The 25,652-nt window shown below is 42.1% G+C and overlaps 2 protein-coding genes across 4 annotated transcripts in view; both read left to right on the forward strand.

Annotated features, from left to right (window-relative positions):
* The window catches only part of LOC139413511 (S-adenosylhomocysteine hydrolase-like protein 1), a 61,922-nt gene extending 53,428 nt beyond the window's left edge, over positions 1 to 8,494 (forward strand). For both annotated transcript variants that reach the window (XM_071160994.1, XM_071160995.1), the window contains exons 15-17: positions 2,952 to 3,030; positions 5,047 to 5,167; positions 5,365 to 8,494. In XM_071160994.1, coding sequence (XP_071017095.1) covers positions 2,952 to 3,030; positions 5,047 to 5,167; positions 5,365 to 5,371 — 207 coding nt within the window. In that variant the 3' untranslated portion in view covers positions 5,372 to 8,494. The remainder of the gene's footprint in view (positions 1 to 2,951; positions 3,031 to 5,046; positions 5,168 to 5,364) is intronic.
* Positions 8,495 to 13,143: 4,649 nt separating this feature from the next.
* On the forward strand, positions 13,144 to 25,065 carry LOC139413504 (striatin-interacting protein 1 homolog). Of its 2 annotated transcripts, none has more exons than XM_071160981.1 (21): positions 13,144 to 13,479; positions 14,099 to 14,168; positions 14,274 to 14,348; positions 14,442 to 14,576; positions 14,725 to 14,845; positions 14,988 to 15,056; positions 15,140 to 15,246; positions 15,336 to 15,463; positions 15,575 to 15,757; positions 15,885 to 16,105; positions 16,252 to 16,317; positions 17,035 to 17,098; positions 20,916 to 20,987; positions 21,103 to 21,177; positions 21,284 to 21,381; positions 21,465 to 21,591; positions 21,771 to 21,871; positions 21,980 to 22,046; positions 22,244 to 22,348; positions 22,466 to 22,670; positions 22,886 to 25,065. In XM_071160981.1, exons 1-21 carry the CDS (start codon positions 13,369 to 13,371, stop codon positions 23,134 to 23,136), a joined length of 2,451 nt encoding a protein of 816 aa, XP_071017082.1. In that variant the 5' UTR covers positions 13,144 to 13,368; the 3' UTR covers positions 23,137 to 25,065. The 2 variants fall into 2 exon arrangements, with proteins under 2 accessions (XP_071017082.1, XP_071017083.1); XM_071160982.1 differs by having other exon boundaries at positions 13,340 to 13,479; positions 22,889 to 25,065.
* The last annotated feature ends 587 nt before the right edge of the window (positions 25,066 to 25,652 follow it).

The following is a 25,652-nucleotide window of genomic DNA, read 5'->3' on the forward strand; positions in this document are numbered from 1 at the left end:
TGATTTGTTTTATTTTGACTGGAGCAGATTGATTTTATCCCTGATGTGGAAACTGCCTGGAAATTCTTTCATGATGTTTTTTTTCCAAATAGTAAACAAACATGCCCCATTCCACAGGATCAGGGTTAAAGGGTGGGATAATCCATGGTTTGCTTCTGAGCTGTCTTGTATTATTCACAACCGTAATCTAGCCTGGGCTAAAGCAAGGAAATCACGTTCTGATGCTGATTGGCTTATTTTTAGGCAGTTACGAAACAAGTGTTATTTTCTTCTCAGGAAGACCAAGTCTGAATATTTTATGTCTGTTACCACTGATAACCTGAATGACCCTAGAAAGTTGTGGAAGGCTATTAAGTCGATGTCTGGTAACAGTAATGTTAATGTAATGTTAATGAAATACCGTCATGTGTTTTGAAGGACTCTGTTGCTGTATATGACACAACTGAAATGCTGAATTGTTTCAATGAGCACTTTGTATCATCTGGTAGGCTGTTTGATTCAGTGTCCTCTGTCTCTGTACAACCCTGTGTGGATGAACCAGTGAGAGCTGGTCAAACTTTTAGCTTTTTGCCATTCTCAGTGCAGGTGGTACATAAAGCCCTGAAATCCTTAGATCAGAGAAAGCCTGCAGGTCCTGATCTTTTGGATCCCTGCTTTTTAAATCTTGCAGCTGATTTCATAGCTGAACCACTTACACCTCTGTTCAATCTAACCCTGGAATGTAATGAAAATCTGGAAATCAACATTTGTCCTACCACTTTTAAAAGGGGGGGATCCAACTCTTTTAAATAATTATAGTCCAATCTCAAAGCTGTCACCCCTGGTGAAAATACTTGAAACCCTTGTGAGTGAACAGCTAAAATAGTTTTTATTTACTAACTCTATTTTATCAATGTACCAATCGGGTTTCAGGAAGCAGCATAGCACAATTACAGCAGCCATGAAGATTTTAAATGATATCACTGAAGCCCTTGACAAAAAACAGCACTGTCTCACTTTTTATTGATCTCTCTAAGGCTTTTGATACAGTTGATCATGCTATACTAAGGCAGAGATTGTCAAGTGTAGGTCTTTCAGAGCATGCAGTTGCATGGTTTGCCAACTATCTGTCTGATAGAACTCAGTGCACTCAATTTGATGGGCTTATGTCAAATTGTCTGTCTTTATTGGCTCTTGGTCCTCTCTTATTCACTATTTATATAAATGATTTAGACAAAAATGTCAAATGCGCAACTTCATTTTTATGCTGATGATACTGTTATTTACTGTTGTGCCTCGTCTCTTACAAAAGCTTTCCAGAACTTGCAAACCGCTTTTTATACTGTTCAACATACCTTGTGTCAATTGAAGCTTATCCTCAATACTGACAAAACTAAAACTAATGGTGTTTTCTAATGGAAGAAATAGACCTCTGAACCTTTCACCTATTACTACCTTTCAGGGCAAGAAGATTGAGGTTGTAACCTCATATAAATATCTTGGAATTTTAATTGATGACGGCCTCTCTTTTAAATTGCATATTCAACAACTTACAAAAAAATTAAAGCTGAAATTTGAATTTTATTTTAGGAATAAGGCTGGTTTTTCTTTTGAAGCCAGAAGGAGGCTAGTATCAGCTACATTTATGCCTTTACTGACTGTGGGGATATTTTATATATGAATGCTTCCGCTCAGTGTTTGAGAATAATTGACACCCTTTACCATGGCACTTTGAGATTTATTTTAAACTGCAAAACCCTTATGCACCACTGCACTTTTGTATACCAGGGTTGGCTGGCCTTCTCTAGTCACTCGTAGGCTCAGGCACGGGTATACTTTTATTTACAAAGCCATTTTGGGGTTACTTCCTTTTTATTTGGGCATTTTTATTGTTCAGAAATGTGGTGGGTACTCTCTTCGTTCGCTGGACTTTATCCTGCTAACTGTTCCAAACGTCCGAACTGAATTTGGTAAAAGGGCTTTTATGTACTCTGCGCCATCGTCTTGGAACGCCTTACAAAATACTTTTTAAACTGGAAGAACTTGTCCAGATTGGTATTTTTAAATCACTGATGAATGATTTTGAGACTGATTGCCTGACCTGTCAATGTTTTTGATTTGCTGTTTTTGATTTTGTTATACTCTTGTGAATTCTATGATGTTTTTTTTTCTTGTAGTTTTTCATGTTTGTCTGTAATTTTTGTAATGACTTGGTGCTGCCTATCTTGGCCAGGATGCTCTTGAAAAACAGATTTTAAATCTCAATGGTTAAATAAAGGTAAAAGGTTAAAAAAAAGTAGTGCTGCAGATAGCAGCAGGTAATACAGACCCTCACTGCCTCTTTCAACCCAACACTAGCTACCAGATAGGAGTCTGTGGGTTATTATGTGGTCTATTCCCTCCCATAATTAGGCCACCGTGGTAGATGAGAGTGTGCCTTGACCTCAGTGTCATCTCTAATAATAAACCTCCCGGGAATGGCTAAGGAGGGCTTATCTGAACTGAGCATGTCTCATGTAGATTAGATAGAGCTAGGACAGGGGAAGCAATGGCATAGTGTAGCCATCTCCCCTAGTGCATATTTCATTCAGTGACAATTTGTGCATCGAATAACACCTTTCATTTGGCACATTAAGAAAAGTATATTTACATGCACAGCTGTATATTTAGACTGCTGTCATGGCATTTCTAAAAAGGCTGTGGTTATTCGACGGTTCCAGGAACGGTGTGGGTATTTATAAAATGTTGTTTGAATGTAAGTTGAATTGCTATGCTTTATCTTGGCCCAGGTCGCAGTTGCAACTGAGAACTTGTTCTCAACTAGCCTACCTGTTTAAATAAAGTTGAAATAAAAATAACGGGGCTCTATGTGTTCACACGAGTACATTGTATAATGTGATTATTGATATGTCTATTCCTGAGATTGTGTGTGTATACAGATGATTGTGTATGGTGCTTAATTTCTCCAACAGGCTCTGGCCCTTATTGAGCTGTACAATGCTCCAGAGGGCCGCTACAAACAGGATGTCTACTTGCTGCCCAAGAAGATGGGTGAGTCCTTATTATATCTTCATTTGTTTGGAGCGTTACATGAGAATACAGAGAAATAGTGGCTGTAGTGGTAGTTATAATTATTATGTTATGGTCTAGCTAGCTACTCAATTCCACGCTTCAAGATTTCTTCGATCACGTGGACTGGGATATGTTCCGGATAGCGTCAAACAACAACATTGATGTATACGCTGATTCGCTGAGCGAGTTTATTATCAAGTGCATCAGTGGTGATTTACAGACCTTCCCCAACCAGAAACTGTGGATTGATGGCAGCATTCACGCAAAACTGAAAGCTTTTAATCAGGGCAAGGCAACCGGAAACATGACCGAATACAAACAGTGTAGCTCTTCCCTCCGCAAGGCAAACAAGCTAAGCATCAGTATAGAGATAAAGTAGAGTCATAGCGACTCAGACACGAGAGGTATGTGGCAGGATCTACAGTCAATCACGGACTACAAAAAGAAAACCGCCCGTGCCACCGACACATAGTACCCTCAACTCGTCATTAAGCTCGAGACCCTGGGTCTCGACCCCGCCCTGTGCAACTGGGTCCTGGACTTTGACTGGCCGCCCCCAGGTGGTGAGGGTAGGAAACATCTCCACCCCGCTGATCCTCAACACTGGGGCCCCATAAAGGTGCGTTCTCAGCCCTCCCGTACTCCCTGTTCACCCATGACTTCGTGGCCATGCACGCCTAACTCAATCATCAAGTTTGCAGGCGACACTACAGTGGTAGACTTGATTACCAACAACCACGAGACGGCCTACAGGGAGGAGGTGAGGGCCCTCGAAGTGTGGTGTCAGGAAAACAACCTCACACTCAATGTCAACAAAACAAAGGAGATGATCGTGGACTTCAGGAAACAGCAGAGGGAGCAGCCCCCTATCCACATTGACGAGACAGTAGTGGAGAAGGTGGAAAGTTTTAAGTTCCTTGGCGTACACATCACGGACAATCTGAAATGGTCCACCCACACAGACAGCGTGGTGTAGAAGGCACAGCAGTACCTCTTCAACCTCAGGAGGCTGAAGAAATTTGTCTTGTCACCAAAAACACTCGCAAACTTTCACAGATACACAATCGAAGGCATCCTGTCGGGCTGTGTTACAGCAACTGCTCCGCCCACAACCGCAAGGCTCTCCAGAGGGTAGTGAGGTCTGCACAACGCATCATCGGGGGCAAGCTACCTGCCCTCCAAGACATCTACACCACCCGGTGTCACAGGAAGCCAAAAAGATCATCAAGGACAACAACCACCTGAGCCACTGCCTGTTCACCCCACTATCATCCAGAAGGCGAGGTCAGAACAGATGCATCAAGGCAGGAACCGAGAGACTGAAAAGCAGCTTCTATCTCAAGGCCATCAGACTGTTAAACAGCCATCACTAACATTGAGTGGCTGCTGCCAACATACTGACTCAAATCTCTAGCCACTTTAATAATAAAAAAATGGATGTAATCACTAGCCACTTTATATAATGTTTACATACCCTACATTACTCTTCGTATATGTATATACTGTACTCTATACCATCTACTGCATCTTGCCTATGCTGTTAGGCCATCGCTTGTCCATATATTTTTATTTACATATTCTTATTCATTCCTTTACACTTGTGTGTGTATAAGGTAGTTGTTGTGAAATTGTTTGATTACTTGTTAGATATTACTGCATGGTCGGAACTAGAAGCACAAGCATTTCACTACACTCGCATTAACATCTGCTAACCATGTGTATGTGACCAATAAAATTTGATTTGACAGCATGCAGCAATTCCTGCTCTAGCTGTTTAATCACTCCCTCTGCGAGTGTGGACATAATGATACTGTTTCACAAGTGCTTGTTTTGGACAAGCTGTTCAAACCACGTCCACTGGTTTCTGAGGCCCTACTTATGCCCTCTGATGACATGAGTGAGGCATTCCGTTACGTTGACACAAATCGTTACATTGAATAAAATAAAACATTGTTTATCATTTTTATAATTGTATGTGTGTTGTGATTGTCTCAGATGAGTATGTTGCCAGCCTGCACCTGCCCACCTTTGATGCCCACCTGACTGAGCTTTCAGATGAGCAGGCCAAGTACCTGGGTCTCAACAAGAATGGCCCATTCAAACCCAACTACTACAGGTACAATCATCCATCTAAGATCCCTTTAAATGACACCCAAATATCAGATTTATGTACGATTTATCTGCAATGGATCCCCACATCCACAACATACATGTTCTCATTGGTACAATCGAGTTAAGGTAAAGTAAAGGTTTGTATGCTGTACAGTACAAACATTTGACTGCTAGGTTTATGTTCATTTTTGTGTTTCACAGGTATTAGCTTGCATGACTGGACCACAACTCTGCACTCCTTGACTTGGACAAGGCCTGGATGACCAGAAGATAATGAAATCTATATTTTATTTTTTAAAGACAGTTTTTGTTTTCAAATCAAGCTCTATTCCGTCATCATCTTCAGTAAATGTTACCCTGTTTCACTTGCTGTTTTGTGTGTTTAGTTTCACCATCAGTTCTGTAAATACACACCTCCTCTAAGAAACCAGCACGCAGGATCCCACTGGCCATGAATGACTAATTAATTGAAAGTACAGCACTTAAACTCTGCTCTCTGCTAGAGAAGTATTTTTTTCTACAGAAGTCTGATTTCATACCCACTCTCCACTAGAATATACATTGTTTTGGTGGTTTATCAGTAGTTTGTTTTATGTTTATATTATTGTGCCAAATGATTGTGTAGGGAAGGGGATCGTTGTGATTGAGATTTTATTTGTTTTCTGCATTGACGTCACTACACGCTTCTCAAATCATTACATTCCAGCCAGGGGAACAGGGAGAAATGGCCTCTACACTAGAAAGTCCCAATTGCATTTAAAGGTCCAATGCAGCTGTTTGTATCTTAATATCTAATCATTTCTGGGTCACAATTAAGTACCTTACTGCGATTGTTTCTTTTTTTTTTACTATTTTAATTGAAAACAAACAGCTTCTTAGCAAAGAGCAATTTCTCAAGCAAGAATTTTGCTAGGACTGTCAAGGAGTGGTCTGAGTGGGTTGGGGAAAACCGAAAACTAGCTGTTATTGTCAGAAAGGTTTGGAACTCTCTTATTGGTCTATTGACTAATTTACCGTCTGGTGATGTCATCAGGCAGGCCAAACTCCATCCCACCAAAACAGGCTGAAACTTCAGGCAGTCTTTTCAAACAGCTCTTACTCTAAAAGGGCATTATTGTAATTTTAACAATTCCACAGCCTTATTCTAGAAATATATATAAAACAAAGGAAATGAAGTGTTTGACTGCACTGGGCCTTAAACACATTGTCACATTTCCTACTGGAAACATGATACCCACATAGATGTTTATTACCAGCTGTTAATTTTACTGCTCTATCCTCTCTCCCTTTGGAACAGAGCTGAAATGTGATTGAATTGAAAAGATGATTACTTTTACTGACTGAACCTCCTAAGCCGTACATGTATGCATGCATGTACAGTACAGAAATGTAGTTATCTTCACCAACATGCAGATACAGAAAGGTATGTGTAACCAGAAGAGCGATTATCCAATGTGGCACTGGTTTTGATTGATTCTCACATGGTTATAGGGTAATAACACTGAAATGTTGTGCATTAGAGGAGTCTTATCAGACTCAAATGACGATAGAGGAGTTGACATTCCTCCATCTCTGGTCCTAATTATGTGGAAATGCGTTTATTGAAATGTTTTTTGAAATATTGTAATTGGCTGATAGTTTATTGTTACTGGTATCATTTTTTGTGTCGTGAGTCCGGTTTTCTCTTAATGTTCCTAATCACCATGTTGTCCTTCTCTGTTCTCTACATCCATACCTGCGTGTTTTCATGTCACCATCACATGGTCACTATTGTCAGTTTTTAGCAGAAAGAATAACCTTACACAGTCAACCAACTCTCCATAAGGGAGAGTTGTTTTTCAGTGGAGTAATGATCATCATCAGACTGCAAACTGCTTGTTTTATGGTGTTTTTTTTAATTTCACCTGCCGATAATATTACAGAGGGTAAATAATATGTATGTATTACCTGTGCATTTAACAGACCACTGTCACCCTGGTCTGTTAACATGGGACACTGAGTCCATTGAATACAGACCACATCTGTGCATACAATTTTAGTTTTTGCTGAGGTTTTCAGGCTTTTCTGTCCTTCCATTTTAGCTGTGTGAAACAGATACTGTTTTATTTGTGTATATGTTCGCTGATGCAACTGTGAGATAAAGCACTTTCATCTTTGCACTACTTAAAGCTGTTGGGCATTACAAGCAAGGACTTATGCGTGAGAAGAACATTGTTGGCGGGACATTGGCGTCGTAACGTTGGTTACTGGTCAAGTGACAGTGCCTTGTGACTCATCTGCTACTGTACATATTCATCACTTGTAGGATTATGTCCGTCTGCTCTCTTCCTCTTTGGAAGCTGTCCAACAGTGTTCTGATTCTGCAATATAATCGCTGTGCACAAATCTAGTGGTCTCTTATAAAGATTTGTACTTATTGGGGGGTTACCAAAACTGCTTGATGTGTCAATATTTTAAAGTTACTTCCATTGTGAGTTAACAAAGTAGTTTGAATTCACTTGTTTTGTACATACCATTGTTTTTGAAAGTACAGTACATTTTTCCATTTCTTCCCTTGGGTATGGTCTGTATAGCACTACCAAAAGCATGCCATAAAGTAAAAATGACTCGATCGCCCAGAATTCCTTTACATTGATTACAATGCCTCTATCAAGTTCAGTTTTAGTTAAATCAATCTTCCATATTTTTTATTCATTCATACTGTCATAACGATAAGGACTAGCCGGATGTCCTAATAACTGACAAATATAGTCAGTTTATGAAACATTGTCTAACAGAAGAGAGTTCTTATCTCACCAGCTCTCAAGTCCAGGGTCATTTGGCTGTTGTATGCAACAGTGCTCTGCAATTTCACTTCAACCAACGTAAATAGTGAAGAACTCTAGTGACATATAATTATTATGCTTATGTGATTGATTTGTAACCATTTTTAATAATTTCATCTCGAAAATACCATATACCAAGTGACAAGTTTCACTTGTTGACAACAGTATTCAAAACCAAGTGATGCGTGAGGAGCTGAAATGTTGACCCTTTTATTATTTGAAGCAAGGATCACTGAGACTTACATGATGTGAGAATCGCTTATGTATCTCTGGTTTTGATAAAACAAACTTTTTCGCTGATTATTTGAGCTTTGCAAATGAAATCATAATGATAGATTATACAGTACTATGTATTATTTTTATGTGTATTATTTGGTGTAGTCTGGCTGAGTCTCAATTCAAATTGATTTACTTGAATGCTCTCCGATGCTGTTATTTCTGTTTCTGCTTTCTGTTGGTTGATGTATACCTGTCCCTTTAATAAACTTTTCTGTGTTTGAATTAAACTGCTCGTGCAAAAATGTTGTCCTATTTCTGTAACTGACTGTATGGGGGTTTTCTACTTGGCATAATATTTTCTAACAGTTAGAAAATTTGAAAAACACAGTAAATGGAATGAATAAACAATTTTATTAATGTAAACAATGCTTTAAATGACAAAATATAGATTAAAGTATAACAAATATTTGATTTGGCTGCTTCAAATAATGTAAGACTGGGCCAACAATGACTGTGTTTTTCAGTCCTAGCTCCTGATACGTCTACAGCAGCCATAGGTTAACTCGCTTCACTGCCCTCCAAAAACGGCAGAGGAAATCTCCCTCCTTGGGTGATTTATGATCACTTGCTTTTTGGAGCTTTGACTAACTCATCTTAGATAACAACCCAAAGCTGCTGTGCCAAGCAGAAGTGCTTCCACACATCTTCACCCAGCACTGGCATGGCAGGGTCAATTGGAAAGATGTACACACGTGTGTCAATAATGTGTAGAAAGAGGTCATCATAATGTTTTATTTAACCTTTAACTAGGCAAGTCAGTTAAGAACAAATTCTTATTTACAATGACGGCCAAACTCTAACCCGGAAGATGCTGGACCAATTGTGTGCCACCCTATGGGACTCCCAATCACAGCCAGTTGTGATAGCCTGAAATTGAACCAGGGTCTGTAGTGATGCCTCTAGCACTGACATGCAGTGCCTTAGACCGCTGCTCCACATTATGGTCCAGTAGTTATGTTCCAGTTTTGTGCTCATCTTCTCTGCAGTGCTCTCCACAGTCACCAGGTCTCACAGGGTATCTTCCAGAGTAACCACTGGGATGGCGCTTCATCATGGCTCTCACAATCAGACAGGTGATATCTCTTTCAACTTCTGGTTTCAAGTATAAGTTGACCTCTTTTCCACTGGCCACTGACATTCCAAGGATGTCAGACAGGTGCTTCTCCAGATCATCCAGTAAGGGCCAGTCCCTCAGGACGAGTGTGGAATCCTCTGGTGCACCACATTAGATTAGGTTCAGAAGTTTGGTCACAATGGTGTATATGGTTGGAAAACCAATCCCAAGAAGTTCTCCATGGACAAGAGGGGACTCCGATAAAGCAGAAGTTTATACCGGAGGAGGGTCCAGTCTTGCAGTCAAATGTGATCGGCTGACGGACACTTCGAGTGACCGCTGTCATGACAGTCCCAGAAGCCTCACCATATCCAGCAGCCAGGGCAGCCACACTCAGCAGGTCATCAAGTATGGAGTGCACATTCCTGACCCCACAGGCCTGAAGAATACGACCTGCATCTGCTTTGTATCATTTAAAACATCTGTGAAGTGCAGAGTACCCAGCCTGGGTTGGGTTTCCCAAAAGCATCTTAGCACTAAGATCATCTTATATCCATTTAATTGGAATTAAGATGACCTTAATGCTATGATGCTTTTGGGAAACACAGCCCTGGTCTCATAGACTATGCATAACATAGTAAACATACATCTGGGACACTTAAATTAGTATGATATGTTAAGTTTGGTATGGTTACATAGAATCCGGGACACTTAAATTAGTGGGCCATAACTAAAGTTGGGTGATTGGTTGGGGTGGGCGTATAACGCAAACACCTAGCAACCCAAAGGTTGCATTTTAGCTAATTAGTAACTTTGCTACTACTTACTACTTTTTAGCTACTTTTCATGTTAACTAACTCTAACCTTAACCCTTCTACCTAACTCATAACCCTAACCCCTAGCCTAGCTTATGTTAGCCACCTAGCTAACATTAGCATTAGCCACCTAACTAATGTTAGCCACAATATCATATCATTTTTCAAATTCGTAACATATTGTATGATTTGCAGTTGGAAATTGGAATTTGTAACATACAAAATGGATGATGGACATCCACAAAATAAATACATAGCATACGAAACTTAACATATACTAATTTGGGTATACCGGATTTACATTTACTATGTTTTGTCTACCCCTGAGTCCAGGTTGGAGTACCATCAAGGTCCTGCAGAACAGATATCGCCACCCACATCATCAGGTCGACAAGTGCCATCAATGCTGGTGATCCCTCTCCCTCAGGGGAGTCTGCAGGGTTGGCTCCAACGCTGAGAATCACTGGTGACAATTTCCACCACCTTCCAAGATGCACTCTGTAGATGGGAGGCTGGGAAGTAGGTCAAGTCACTGTTGTTGTCCTCAGTGGACTTGGAGTAAGCTTCTGGATGAAAAACCAATTGGTTTGCTTTGAGTCACAGTCTGCTCTCTGCTTGTAGTATTTATGCTACAGCAAGACAGAAAATAAAGGCCACAAGTTCAGAGACCATGATACTACAGGAAATAATGGAACTGATAGCCAATAAACATCTGTATCAAGTGAAGTGACATACTCACAGGTTAAGAGAGGAAAGGGAGAAACACTGACCCTTCAAGGCTATTAGACTGGGAGTTCCTCAGTGAGTAGGCCCGAAGAGAGAGATCCAGATAGGATGAGTTTTAGATTTCTTGTGCTTATTGCTATGATTATCAACTGTACTGCACTGATTGGGTGTAAGAGATTTTAGTGCAGAAGATCTACAGGGAGTTTTGAGAGGAGTGGTTCCATCCTTCCAGGCCTGGAGTAGGATATTTTTTTGGGGGGGGGTGTACTGAATATGTGTAGCACAGGCAGCCGATGGTACCTTAATTGGGGAGGATGGGCTCTTAGTAATGGCTGGAACGGAATTACTGAAATAGTATTGAACACAAACACATGGAAACCATGTGTTTGATACCATTCCATTTACTCCATGCCAGACATTATTATGAGCCATCCTCCACTCAGCAGCCTGCTGTGATGTGTAGGGGTTTCTTTTCTTCTCCTTTTCCATTTTGTTTTGTGACAAAAATGTTCAATTCACACTCCGAACTGTAAAAGGCAGCAATACGTAAGTAAGTCTGCGTCGGGGAAGAGATTGCTGAGGGTGTGAATGAGAGTGCGAGACATGAACCAGAGGCGGAAGAATGGGAAGAAAGGCTCCAGGCTCAAACCTGTCTTCTGAATAAATACCTAATGGTGTTAAAGAGTACAAAACAACTACTGAGTGTGAGTTCCTGTCTCCAGTTACAGGTGACCATGGAGGGAGTGACATCCCACTGGGCACACACTGTTTGAATCAACGTTGTTTCCACATAATTTGAATGAAATTACATTGAACCAATGTGGAATAGACTCTGAATTGACATCTATGCCCAGTGGGTTGGAGTTTTTAAGTTTTGAAGTGAGCTTGACCAGGGTGAAGTAGAGACTTCCAATATTTTCCCTGAGGAGCCTGAGATGATTTTGGACTGGTAGGAGTGACATTTTTTTTAAAAATGTGGATTCCTGCTTTTTGGCCGACCCATACATTGTTTCAAACTGGGTAAAGGACAAACTGGGAACGGTTACATCTGTGAAAGTTTTTGTATAAATGTTTTTTGCATCCTCCGCCCAGAGGCAGCTGGTGTTCCGCGTCATGCATCTCAGGGCTCAACCTGTGTCGTTCTTTGTTTCCCTGGAGCAGGGCACCGCTCAAAGGAGTGATCAGTGGGGTGGCATTGAGTGTAAAGGTGGTTAAGATGAGAAATAATATTCCTGGTGTTTGTGATGCCTGCCGTTTAGTGAGACACAGACCCGGTGAAAATAGTGAGACAGAGAATACGCTGTCTGTCTTTTTAAGCTTTGATATGGACTTTCTATCTTATAAGGTCAGGCTAGGGTATATTAGCTATTCGGTGATGGTGTTTGTTCCGAACCCACTATGATGCTCTAAGTGCCAAGGATTTGGACATGTGGCAGCAGTATGTAGAAGGGAGATTCCACAATGTGGAAAGTGTGCAGGAGGGCATAGTCAGAGGGAGTGTGAAGTATAGGTCTTCTCGGGTCAAAACAATTGGACCCGGACCCGAGGACAATCAGACCAGAACTCAATATAAAAATTAAAAAAAGGGACCCAGACTCGAACGGACCAGAGAACATTCAGACCCAAACCCTAATGGACCCGACGACAACCAGACCAAGGCCAAAAGTGTACCCTAACGGGTCTAGACAAGAACCGAGTGACAAAAAAACTATGTCTATCATCCTAGTTGCTCTTCTGGTTAACGAATGTCTTTATTTGTTGGTTAGGTCTTCTATAAGTCAATAAATTCAGCTTATTCACATAAAATAAATATGCTATAGACTATGCAGAGCTGTGGTCGGGTCCATTTGTGTCCACTCAGGACTATCAGCTAGTTTACATAGACCCGAGACCTGATGACAATCAAACAGGACCCGACCCGGACCCAAGGAAAAGGTTAGAGTTTTCGGGTCTCGGCATTCGGGTTTGGGTTGACCTTTAGTGTGAAGTTGGGGTTGAGAAATCACTGTGTGTAAACTGTGGGGGTGCCCATACAACTGAGGATCCGAAGTGCCCTGTATGAGAGAGACACATTGAGATTGCCAGAGTTTGAGTGGGGAAGAATATTTCATATGCTGAGGCAGTAAGGAGAGTAGAGGATAGCCCAAGGATGAGGTATTCGACTAGGACCCCCCCAGTGAGTAGGCCTGAAGAGAAAGATCCAGAGAAGATGGGGTTTTATTAAGGTTGGATTTCTTGTGTTTATAGCCATGGTGATCAACTGCACTGCACTGATGGAGCGGAAATTGATGTGGTAGTTGCAGCAGCATAAAAATATTGGTGTGTGAGAGATTTTAGTGCACAAGATCTACATGGAGTTTTGAAAGAAGGGGTTCCAACCTGCAAAAGGCAGCAGTACTCAAGACAGTGTCTAGTCGGCCTGAAATTCACACGAAGAAGAAGAAAGTCTGCGTCTCGTCATCCGGAAAGCCACACAAAAAAGGAAAACTTTGTTGGTCAATCAAACATGGACGTTGGTGGTAATGGTGGTGGATTGATCGTTAACAATAAACAGAGGGCTATGTTACCCAACAAAAGTAGGGGTGAATTTGTCCGTAATCAAAGAAAAGACTCGGAGGTAAGGACAAAAAAATACTGGTTTACTGTATTACGTTCTGCATCATAAATGCATGTTTTGTGCTAGCAACAAGCCGGACAGTAGCTAGCAACTAGCGCGTTAGCCGATACATGCTAACTAGATATTTATTTATCCCGTGGTCCGTTTTCACCCATTACAATTGTTCTGATGACAAACAGTAAGCTAGTCAAGAATTGTGGCTCGCTTTCAGAATTGTTAACCCTGAACACGGAACTGCCACTTGTCCAACGCTACCTGTTAGCTAGCTAGATAACGTTTGCTACTTGCTATAGCTATCCAGCTTCTGTTTAAATATAGCTCAAGCCTTCTGCTATTCAGAACTCGTTACTATAGTAGATATATTACACTATTATATATTACACTATTAGGGCACTTCGGATTCCCCCCCCCCCTTTTTGATCCTACAGCCTACTATGGGTTCACTGTATTGAATACTGTCAAATCCAAATGCAATGGACTTGCTCCATCTGGCTGCAAACTTAAAACAATATTTCCCTAAATAAAAAGACTACGGACATTGGAATGTGCCCACATTTTCGTCTCTTTGTGGTCCGAAATAGCAATACAGTAGTGTATTTTTGTCTGTGTTCCGACATAGGGCTTCTCTGAGTCTCCAGACCTCGAGTTTGAGTATGCAGATACAGACAAGTGGTCTGCTGAACTGTCAGGTGAGGTATTTCTGGACAACATCCTTTATTATTTTTTAAATAGTGACCTCTATGACATATTCTCTTGTGAATTTGGTACCAACTTTGCCTACTTATCTTCTCCAGAGCTATACAGTTACACTGAAGGACCAGAATTTCTTCTCAACAGAAAATGCTTTGAGGAGGAATTCCGAATTCACGGTACATACCTTATCGACTTGAATGCGTTGTCTTCCTCCAGTGTGCTTATATAATACCTCTGACTGAGTGTGTTTTGTTCCTGCCCTATCTAAGTGTCTGATGATAAATGGACTGAGCTGGACGTGTCTCAACACAGAGCTCACGCCATGCGTCTACTGGACGGCCTGGAGGTGATCACCAGGGAGAAGAGGCTGAAGGTGGCCAGGGCCATCCTTTACATGGCTCAGGGTAGGTCATCAGCTCTCAAGGCTTTAGCAGCATAAGTTGACTAAGGAAGCCTGTGAAGAGGTAGCTGTTGCCATATGTTTTTATAGTGAGGCAGCCAGCAAACAATGTTTCAGCACTTAAGTCATGTTTCCTATCTGTGGCTCTACAGGGACATTTGCGGAGTGCAGCTCTGAGGCAGAAGTGCAGCACTGGATGAGGTACAACATCTTCCTGCTGCTGGATGTTGGCACCTTCACTGCTCTGGTGGAGCTGCTCAACATGGAGGTTGAGTAAGTTGGAACTACAAATCAGTGAGATGTCATTGTTTTTGGGATGAAATTCTTTGCTATACAAAATGTTGTCAAAATCAGGTAGCTGATTCTTCTTTCTCTCCTCTTCTCCCCTCTCACTCCTCTGCTTCTTCGCTCTCAGTAACAGTGCTGCCTGTAGCAGTGCAGTCAGAAAGCCAGCAATCTCCTTGGCTGACAGCACAGACCTCAGGTAAGATTACACATGGACTTTCCTGCAGCTCTATATAGTTATACACAAGTGTATTGGAGTCCTCTGATGCTAGTGTTCCTCAGGGTGCTGCTCAACATCATGTATCTGATGGTGGAGACCATCCAGCAGGAGGACCCAGCTGACTCACCTGAGTGGAGGGCCACCAGGGAGACCTTTAAAACAGAGCTGGGTAAGAGTGTGTTTTTATTAGATAGAAGGGTTTTGTAGAGGAGTAATTTTGGACTATAGTCTTTGCTCTTTCCCCCCTCTCTCTCCCAGGCTCTCCTCTGTACAACAACGAGCCCATCTCTGTCATGCTTTTTGGCATGGTGACCAAGTTCTGCAGTGGCCACGCACCCCACTTCCCCATGAAGAAGGTTCTTCTGCTGCTGTGGAAGAGCATACTGGTGAGAGAGGGATTTTATCTTATTTAGCTGATTTTGGCTATTGTGTTAGCCAGGTACTTTTGGCTGGTATATATATTAGCCTCTTACAACATATCTTCTCATCTTCTCCAGTTCACCCTCGGGGGGTTTGAACAGCTCCAGAACATTAAGGTGCGTAAGCGAGAGCAGCTGCGCTTGCCCCCCCTCCCAGAGGACAGCATCCGGGTCATCAGGAGCATGAGGGCAGCATCGCCTCCAGCTTCTGCTTCTGACCTCATCGAACAGCAACAGAAACGGGCACGTCGTGAACACAAGGTAACCTCTACCGTGCCTGAATGAAATCTCAATGCAAGGCAACAAAGTGAAGGCAGCCCCCTGTTTGACACCTGCTCAATGTAACATTGTCAGGCTCATTTGAAAAGTACCCTTTCCTCTCCATTAGTCCCTGACAAAACAGGACAACCTGGATGCCTTCAATGAGAAGGACCCCTACAAGTCAGATGACCCTCGTGAAGATGAGGATGACAACGATGACAATGACAACTCCATGGAGGTGGAGCCTTTTCCCATGGAGCGGGATGAGGTCATGCCCCCGCCCATCCCACACCCCCCCTCAGAGAGGGTGAACTTCCCCAAGGGTCTGCCCTGGGCACCCAAAGTCAGGTACGGTGCGGGGCTGAGGGAGACCTCGAGAAGACCATTTGCTACAGATTAATGCTGTGTCTTTAGATGTACTTTGTGGTTTTATGTGTCTTGTATAATGTGCCTAATAGTGTATGACAATTTTTTTGTTTTGTTTGCTTTTACAGGGAAAAGGACATAGAACATTTCCTGGAATCAAGTAGAAGCAAATTTATTGGCTATACGCTTGGAAAGTAAGTTCAATTGGTGTTTTTTTTTTTCTTCATTTAAAGATGCACTATGCAGAAATCGCTCCGCCATTTCCAGATTGCTAAAATTCTAATTGTTAACCTAATTTTTTTGTGACAAAACAAGCAAGTACAGTGTAGAATATTATTGTTCCCTCTAAAGCGCTGTGAAATATCTTTTCCAAAACCAAAAATATATTATTTTCAGCTGTTTGAAGCTGGTGTACAAAACCCAAAGTAAAAGATGCAAAACAAAACTTGAGAACGGGAAGTATAGAAATAGCTCACATAGAACAGATCTACAGCTTCTTAGACTTGCTTTCAATGCGAATAACAGATCTATAACACACTTTTCTATGTGAATTTGGTTGGGTCGCCCAAGAGGATACTACGGGATTTTGGCAACGAGGCCCTTTATCTACTTACCCACGGTTAGATGAACTTGTGCATACCATTTTTATGTTTCTGTGTTGGAAGGAAGTTGCTAACTGGCGCTAGCGCAAACCATAGTCTTCCAGTCATTGCACTAATGATAGTTAGCATTGGCTTGTGAAACTACCTCTTAACTTCCTACATACTGGACGCAGATAAATAAAAATGATATCCACAAGCTCATTGCCCAAATCTTGAAGTATCCCTTTAACAGAGATTTACTTTTCGTCTTGAAAAGTAGTTTCCTGTCGAGGATCATTGACCTAGATTTCGTGGTTATTTGTATTGCAGTGACACAGATACAGTTGTCGGCCTACCCAGACCCATCCATGAAAGCATCAGAACATTGAAGCAGGTATTATGCAGTTCTCAATATGTCTCAAGCATTGTTAAACATGGATTGATGTTCTAGTTCTTGCTTAATAATCCTGCATTGTGCCTGAAAGAGAGCGGCTCAAGTTGGGCTGGTCTGTGACTCACTGACACGTTATTATTCAGAAGAATGGTGCAACCTCAGAGTGTCACACAATTGAGAACTTAATTTCCAGAGGATATGAGTTGGATGTGGTTCTGTACAAAGAGATGATATGAATGAATATATACAGATAGCAATACAATGAATGGGTAATTGGATACAGTAGCACAAGCAATATAATTGTTATCCCGCTAAAGTCTGCATTTGGTTGGGGGGGGTTCTACTAAGCTAATGTGAAATTGTTTTAATATGTCTTACCAAGGATCATTTTGCTATTTGATATTTGATTTGATATAACGTTGAGTTTTGCCTCACTCCGTTTAGCCCATAAAAACACGTTGAATAACATTCATACATGGAAAAACAGTCAAAAAAGGAAGTATATTGTAAAGTGGGACCCATATTTAGCCCCTTTTTCTTGCTCAACACTACTTCCATACTTCCATTAATTAAAAAAATAAATAATAATAACAGTTCTGGGTTACGTTTTGATGAGTCTTGTGAAGCTTTTGGGCGTCGTAGAACAAATCAACATGTTGGTGAGAATCTAGGCTTGAGATGATGGCGTCATTAGTTTGTAGCTCAAAACGTTTGGATTCTACAGACAGAAGTTGGCACATTGGTGGGACCAACTTCAGATGAGTCCCGTGACACTTGTGGGAAGTTGAAAGAACCATCGATTTTGGGAGAGTCAGCTTTCCATAGTGGGGTCATATAGTGCCTTCAGAAGGTATGTTGTTACAACCTTGATTTAAAATATATTAAATAGATGTTTTATCACTGGCCTACACACAATACCCTATCATTTCAAAATGGCATTATGTTTTTTCTAAATTGTCTTGGGGGGAAAAAATCTCTTGAATCAATAAGTATTCAACCTCTGTTGGCAAGCCTAAATAAGTTCAGGAGTAAATATTTGCTTAACTCACAAGTTGCATGGACTCACTCTGTGTACAATAATGGTATTTAACATGATTGTTGATTGACTACCTCATCTCTGTACCCCACACACACAATTATCTGTAAGGTCCCTCAGTCGAGCAGTGCATTTCAAACACAGATTCAACCACAAAGATCAGGGAGGTTTTCCAGTGCCTAGCAAAGAAGGGCACCTATTGGTAGATGGGTAAAAAAGCAGACATTGAATATCCCTTTGATCATGGTGAAGTTATTAGTTACACTTTGTATCAATACACCCAGTCACTGGGTGTATTGATACAGGTGTCTTTCCTAACTCGGTTACCGGAGGAAGGAAACTGCTCTGGGATTTCACCATGAGGCCAATAGTAACTTTAAAACAGTTTAATGTCTGTGAAAGGAGAACCGTGGCTGGATCAACATTTGAGTTACTCCACAATACTAACCTAAATGACAGAGTGAAAAGGAAGCCTGTAGAGAATAGACATATTCCAAAACATGCATCCTATTTGCAATAAGGCACTAAAGTAATACTAAAAAAATGTGGCAAAGCAATTCACTTTTGGTCCTGAATACAAAGTGTTATGTTTGGGGCAAATCCAATACACTACTGAGTCCCACTCTCCATATTTTCAGGCATAGAAGTGGCTGCATCATGTAATGGGCATGCTTGTAATTGTTAAGGACAGGGGAGTTTTTCAGATAAAAAAAAATAAATGGAGCTAAGCACAGGCAAAGTCCTTGAGGAAAACCTGGTTCTCTGCTTTCCACCAGACACTGGGAGATTAATTCACCTTTCAGCAGGACAGTAACCTTAAACACAAGGCCGAGTCTTCACTGGAATTGCTTGCTAAGAAGATGGTGAATGTTCATGAGTGGCAGAGTTACAGTTTTGACCTAAATCTACTTTAAAATCTATGGCAAGACCTGAAAAATGTTTTTCTAGCAATGGTCAACAACAATTTGACAGAGCTTGGAGAATTTAGAAAATAATTATGGGCAAATGTTGCACAATCCAGGTGTGGATAGCTCTTAGAGACTTACCTAGAAAGACTCACAGCTGTAATCGCTGCCAAAAGTGATTCTAACATATTGACTCGGGTGTGAATACCAATGGCTGTGCACCTGCCCAGTCATGTGAAATGGAAATAAGATGCTAATATATTTCATTTTCAATAAATTTGCAAAAATGTCTAAACATTTTTTCACATTGTCATTATCGGGTATAGATTGGTGAGAGAAAAATATATATTTAACCCATTTTGAATTCAGGCTGTAATGCAACAAAATGTGGTAAAGTCTACACTTGTTGTATTCGGCACATGTGGCAAATAAAGTTTGAGGGGCATGAATCATTTCTGAAGGCACTGTCTTACACTGAACAAAAGTATAAACGCAACATGCAACAATTTCAAAGATTTGACTGAGTTACAGTTCATATAAGGAAATCAGTCAATTGAAATAAATTCATTAGGCCCTAATCTATGGATTTCAGTTAACTGGGCAGGTGAGCAGCCATTGGTGGGACTGGGGGGGGGCATAGGCCCACCCACTTGAGAGCCAGGCCCACCCACTGGAGAGCCTGGCCCAGCCAAACAAAATATGTTTTTCCCCACAAAAGGGCTTTATTACAGACCAAAATACTCCTCAGTATAATCAGCTGTCTGGATGGTTGGTCTCAGATGATCGCGCAGGTGAAGAAGACATGTGAAGGTCCTGGGCTGGCGAGGTTACACGTGGTTTGAGGCGGCTCATGGTACAGAATTAAACATTAAATTCTCTGGCAACAGCTCTGGTGGACATTGCTGCAGCCAGCATGCCAATTGCCCACTCTCTCAACTTGATGTAACCTTTATTTAACTAGGCAAGTCATTTCTTTTTGATACATCTGTGGCGTTGTGTGACACAACTCCACATTTTAGTGGCTTTTATTGTCCCCAGCACAAGGTGCACCTGTGTAATGATCATGCTGTTTAATCAGCTTCTTGAAATTCATCCACCTGACAGGTGTGACATAATCTTGGCAAATGAGAAATGCTCACTAATAGGGATGTGAACCAAATTTGAGAAGGTTTTTGTGTGTATGGAGCATTTCTGGAATCTTTTATTTCAGCTCAAGAAACATGGGTCCAACACTTTACATGTTGCTTTTGTATTTTTGTTCAGTATAGTTAGTAGCCCAAACCGTTCGGATGCTACAGACGTTTTTGTCCTGGTCTGAGAAACACCACTGTTGCTCTGCCACCTTCCACAGCAGATGCGGAAGGCCTACATTGGCGGATTGAGATGCAGCCCATGCAGAAAACCATATCTATAACTTAAATAGACAGCTTTTTATGGAATAATGTTTTATTTTATTATGGTAATTCGATTTCTGGGTGGACATCGATTCTAGGGGGATAGGGATGTACGAAAAGGACTGTATAACACCTAGCACAACTACTATGAACAACTAACAATACAGATTGGAACCGTAAACAGCGAACACAAGTTACAATAGTTACACCAACTCAACTTTGTCCACTCACTCCATTACACATGTCCACTTGGAGAGAAACTGAGGAGTCTCTGACCTTTGAAGGGCTGTCAGGTGTCTGGCCCTCTAGCAACCTGACCCTAGCACCCTATCAATGGCCTGGTCACTGGGATTTTGAGGGGCAGGTTTATCATCCCCCAGTCTCTCTGGCACTGTTGCGGGATGGGTGGCGTGAGGTGATGAGAGAGGGACCTCACCACTGGTAGTGGGAAGACCGTGACAGTGTTCTCCATTTCCTTGCAGCATAAGTACATCTCTATAGCTGAGATTCAGATTGCCAAGGAGGATGAGTTTCAGAAAACTCCATTGTCAGGGGTGAGTGCCAATGCATATCACTGACCTATCACTGGGATATATGCAGGAATATTACTGTCCAAGAGAAAGGGCAACAAGTGTTTATTTCAAAAAAATGTATTGTGTTTGTTTATAGGGGGAAGAGGATGTGGAGATGTGCTCCACTGAGCTGCTATACCAGGGCATTCTTCCCAGCTTGCCTCAGTACATGGTGAGTGTTCTGCTCCCCTTGTATGCTGATGAACATAGATCTCCAGTCCATTTCTATGACCTCTAAACCCTTGGCAAAATTAACCTGTGACTCTTCTCCCTATCAGATTGCCCTGCTGAAGATCCTGCTGGCGGCAGCCCCCACCTCCAAGGCCAAGACAGACTCCATCAACATCCTGGCAGATGTGCTGCCTGAGGAGATGCCGTGAGTCAACTGTTTGTTTTGAAAGGGAGCTGTATTCAGTTGAGCTCCAATTGAAAGGGTTTGATTTGATACTGTATCTGCAGGACCACGGTGCTCCAGAGCATGAAGCTTGGTGTAGATGTTAACCGCCACAAGGAGATCATTGTTAAGGCCATCTCTGCCATCCTGCTGCTGCTTCTCAAACACTTCAAACTCAATCACATCTACCAGGTACTGGCAACCCACACTCAACCACTGCCACCAAATACAGTCAAACTCTGATTTAGCCTCATCTACCAAGTATTGACAACCACTTAATAGGGAGTGGTCATTTCTCACAAGCACCTCAAACTTGTGAATGGTCTTACCTTGCCTTACCCTTCAGTTTCTTGTGGGATTTTTTTCAACAGTTTGAGTACATGGCGCAGCACCTGGTGTTTGCCAACTGTATTCCTCTCATTCTCAAGTTCTTCAACCAGAACATCATGTCATACATCACAGCCAAGAACAGGTATGTTGGTTGATTTGAGCCATTTCAAGACTCAGATGATCAAGAAGTTCTGTGACCTTTTTTTAGTAATCATCTCTCTCACCACCTTTCTCATTCTATCTCCTGCAGTATTTCTGTGCTGGACTTCCCTTACTGTGTGGTGCATGACCTTCCGGAACTTACTGCAGAGAGTTTGGTAAGTTGCACACTCCATCCCTCACATAATTGAAATACTTATTGTAATATGAGCTGCTGAACTTAAATAAACACCTAGGAAATGTTGTTGTAGAAGAGGTGAGGAAAACACCAGGGTACCTAATGGAAGTGTTACAGTAGTCAAACATTGGAGGTGAGGTGTTGGTACCAATTGGTTGGTTTGTCTGTGTTCTTCAGGAGGCTGGAGACATTAACCAGTTCTGCTGGAGGAACCTGTTCTCCTGTATCAACCTGTTGAGGATTCTGAACAAGCTGACCAAGTGGAAGCACTCCAGAACCATGGTGAGGGAGAGACCCACCCACCCAAAACAATGCAGAGTTATTCTTATTCACTAGGAGAGACATCAGTCTGCAATTCTTTTAGATCATCATTTCATACCTTGCACTTCTCTCTGTCAGATGCTGGTGGTGTTCAAGTCTGCACCTATCCTGAAGAGAGCGCTGAAGGTCAAACAGGCCATGATGCAGCTGTATGTCCTCAAGCTGCTCAAAGTGCAAACCAAGTACTTGGGCCGCCAGTGGAGGAAGAGCAACATGAAGACCATGTCTGCCATCTACCAGAAGGTCCGCCATCGCCTCAATGACGATTGGGCCTACGGTAACGGTGAGTTGCTGTCAACACAAATCGACCCAGAAAAAGCCCATTGAGTTTTTCAGTCAGTGATTGACATTATATGATTGGGAGCCTCATAGCTGCTATCATAGACGTAACCGTGAAACATTTCCCCACAATGACTGTGAACTGCTAAATGTAAGCACCCTACGTTTGTCAAGTTACCCCATTACCCCAAGTAATGAGCTTCCATGTTTCTTTGACAGCAGACCTGGATGCGCGGCCCTGGGACTTCCAGGCAGAGGAGTGTGCTCTGCGCGCCAACATTGAGCGCTTCAACAGCCGCCGCTACGACAACAACCAGAGCAACCCTGACTTCCTGCCCGTGGACAACTGCCTGCAGAGCGTTCTGGGACAGCGTGTCGACCTGCCAGAGGACTTCCAGATGAACTATGACCTCTGGCTGGAGCGAGAGGTCTTCTCCAAGCCAATATCCTGGGAAGAGCTACTGCAATGAGACAGGGCTGGGGTTGGGTGGTGGTGCTATAAGGAGGTTTTCATTACACCTCCCCAAGGTGGTAACAATGGTCATGGCCTCCCGGGTGGCGCAGTGGTTAAGGGCGCTGTAATGCAGCGCCAGCTGTGCCATCAGAGTCCCTGGGTTCGCGCCCAGGCTCTGTCGTAACCGGCCGCGACCGGGAGGTCCGTGGGGCGACGCACAATTGGCCTAGCGTCGTCCGGGTTAGGGAGGGATTGGTCGGTAGGGATCTCCTTGTCTCATCGCGCACCAGCGACTCCTGTGACGGGCCGGGCGCAGTGCGCGCTAGCCAAGGTTGCCAGGTGCACGGTGTAGCCTCCGACACATTGGTGCGGCTGGCTTCCGGGTTGGATGCGCGCTGTGTTAAGAAGCAGTACGGCTGGTTGGGTTGTGTATCGGAGGACGCATGACATTCAGCCTTCGTCTCTCCCGAGCCCGTACGGGAGTTGTAGCAATGAGACAAGATAGTAGCTACTACAACAATTGGATACCACGAAATTGGGGAGAAAAAAAGGGGTAAAATAAAAACAATGGTCTATATCCCCACCTCTTTAAGTGTACCTCCTATAAGTGCAAATGTTGCTGAACAAGCATATCTGTTACTTAAAGACAGCATTCACTGCACTGCATTTGTTTGTGAAAACGATGCAGACATGAGTCCCAATAACAAACCTTATCCTTGCATTGTTGTCAACTCATGCAGAGAGGAGTAACAAGTCAGTAAGTTATATTTAGGAGGTAAAGGGTCAACAGCAAAGCCACCTAAATGTGGACCTTCTGCATTTCCCCTGCACAGTTGGACCAATCATTTATAATCCCTGAATCCAGGCACTAGACCAGGGTTTCCCAAACTTGGTCCTGGGGCCCCCCCTGGGTACATGTTTTGGTTTTTGCCCTAGCACTACACAGCTGATTCAAATAATCAAAGCTTGATGATGAGTTGGTTAGTTTAATCAGCTGTGTAGTAATAGGGCAATAACCAAAACGTCCAGGATCAAGTTTGGGGAAACCTTGGGGTAGATTTATCCCATGTAGAACCCTTTTTCGTTTTGAACTGGAGCTTTTTACAGAGTGCTATAGGTCTTATCAGCCTTGTCAAACCTCCCAGGGTGGGGATGTTAACCCTTTGTAATTCCGGACTTCTTACACACTTAACCCCACTTCTGGGTGGCGGCCCAGTACTTTGCCCTTCAAGCACTACAGTATAGTATGATAACCCTTAGGAACAAGTGCAAAATAAAAAGTGTTCTGTTTGTAAGGGAGGAGTTGCTTGAGCGTGTACAGTATGTGTCTGACTTATGGTTACTGCTTTAACCTCCTGTTGATCAGGCTTTTGAGTCCTTTTTGATGTTCCACTGTTACTCTACGCACTGAGTGTCCATTGGCTTGTATGAATCACATACCTGTATGCAACCCAGGCGGAGACCATTTGGTTTGGTATTAAGACATTTTAATTAAATTTACAGACTAACGTTTTAACCTAAAGCAACAGGAAAACGTGCTGGCGCACTCCACAAACTGGTTGAATAAGAACTTGGAAAATGTACTTTATTGTGTGTGTATACAGTATTTTTGAGAGAGTGAAGAAAGAAACAAAATGAGCCCTATGTTATTATTTGTGGTTCTCACTTAAGCGAACAGGTGTTTTTTTTTTTTTTTTACTCAAGGGAACAATTTTGCCCACCTGATAACTCCTCAGATTTAAGAATTTTATAGTTGCATTGTGCTTATACTTATTTGCTGCTTAAATTTTTTTTTTTTGGTCTTATAATGGTTATTAAATCTAAGATGGAGAAATGAAAACAGATGTTGGGGAAAAAAACTTATTTATCATGGCTTTTGTCAATCTGTTTTACATTGTATGACTAAAAATACTGGATAAAAATAATGCTCCCTCTTGCTCTGTCATTCTTGTTTTTGCTTTATTTATATAATGGAATAAGACATATTTCTGTCAAACATCTTGATTTTTTCCCCCTTTTAAACTCAGCAAACAAAGAAATGTCCCTTTTCCAGGATCCTGTCTTTCAAAGGTAATTTGTAAAAATCCAAATAACTTCACAGATCTTCTTTGTAAATGGTTTAAACACTGTTTCCCATGCTTGTTCAATGAACCATAAATAATTAATGAACGTGAACCTGTGGAACGGTCCCTAAGACACTAACAGCTTACTGACGGGAGGCAATAAGGTCACAGTTATGAAAACTTAGGACACTAAAGAGGCCTTTCTACTGACTGAAAAACACCAAAAGAAAGATCCCCAGGGTCCCTGCTCATCTGTGTGAATGAGCCTTAGATATGCTGCAAGGAGGCTTGAGGACTGCAGATGTGGCCATGGCAATAAATTGCAATGTCTACTGTGAGACGCCTAAGACAGCGCTACAGGGAGACAGGACAGACAGCTGATCGTCCTCGCAGTGGTAACAACACCGGCACAGGATCGGTACATCCAAACATCACACCTGCAGGACAGGTACAGGATGGCAACAACTGC

The sequence above is a fragment of the Oncorhynchus clarkii genome, chromosome 7 (assembly GCF_045791955.1).
Source record: "Oncorhynchus clarkii lewisi isolate Uvic-CL-2024 chromosome 7, UVic_Ocla_1.0, whole genome shotgun sequence".
Lineage (NCBI taxonomy): Eukaryota > Metazoa > Chordata > Actinopteri > Salmoniformes > Salmonidae > Oncorhynchus > Oncorhynchus clarkii.

Bases quoted from the DNA above. Each gene is read 5' to 3' on its own strand.
- LOC139413504 (XM_071160981.1), top strand. From the start codon at position 13,369: ATGGACGTTGGTGGTAATGGTGGTGGATTGATCGTTAACAATAAACAG. The intron at 21,382-21,464 runs GTGAGTCAACTG...CTGTATCTGCAG, and splicing joins GTGCTGCCTGAGGAGATGCC to GACCACGGTGCTCCAGAGCA. The intron at 22,047-22,243 runs GTAAGTTGCACA...TGTGTTCTTCAG, and splicing joins AACTTACTGCAGAGAGTTTG to GAGGCTGGAGACATTAACCA.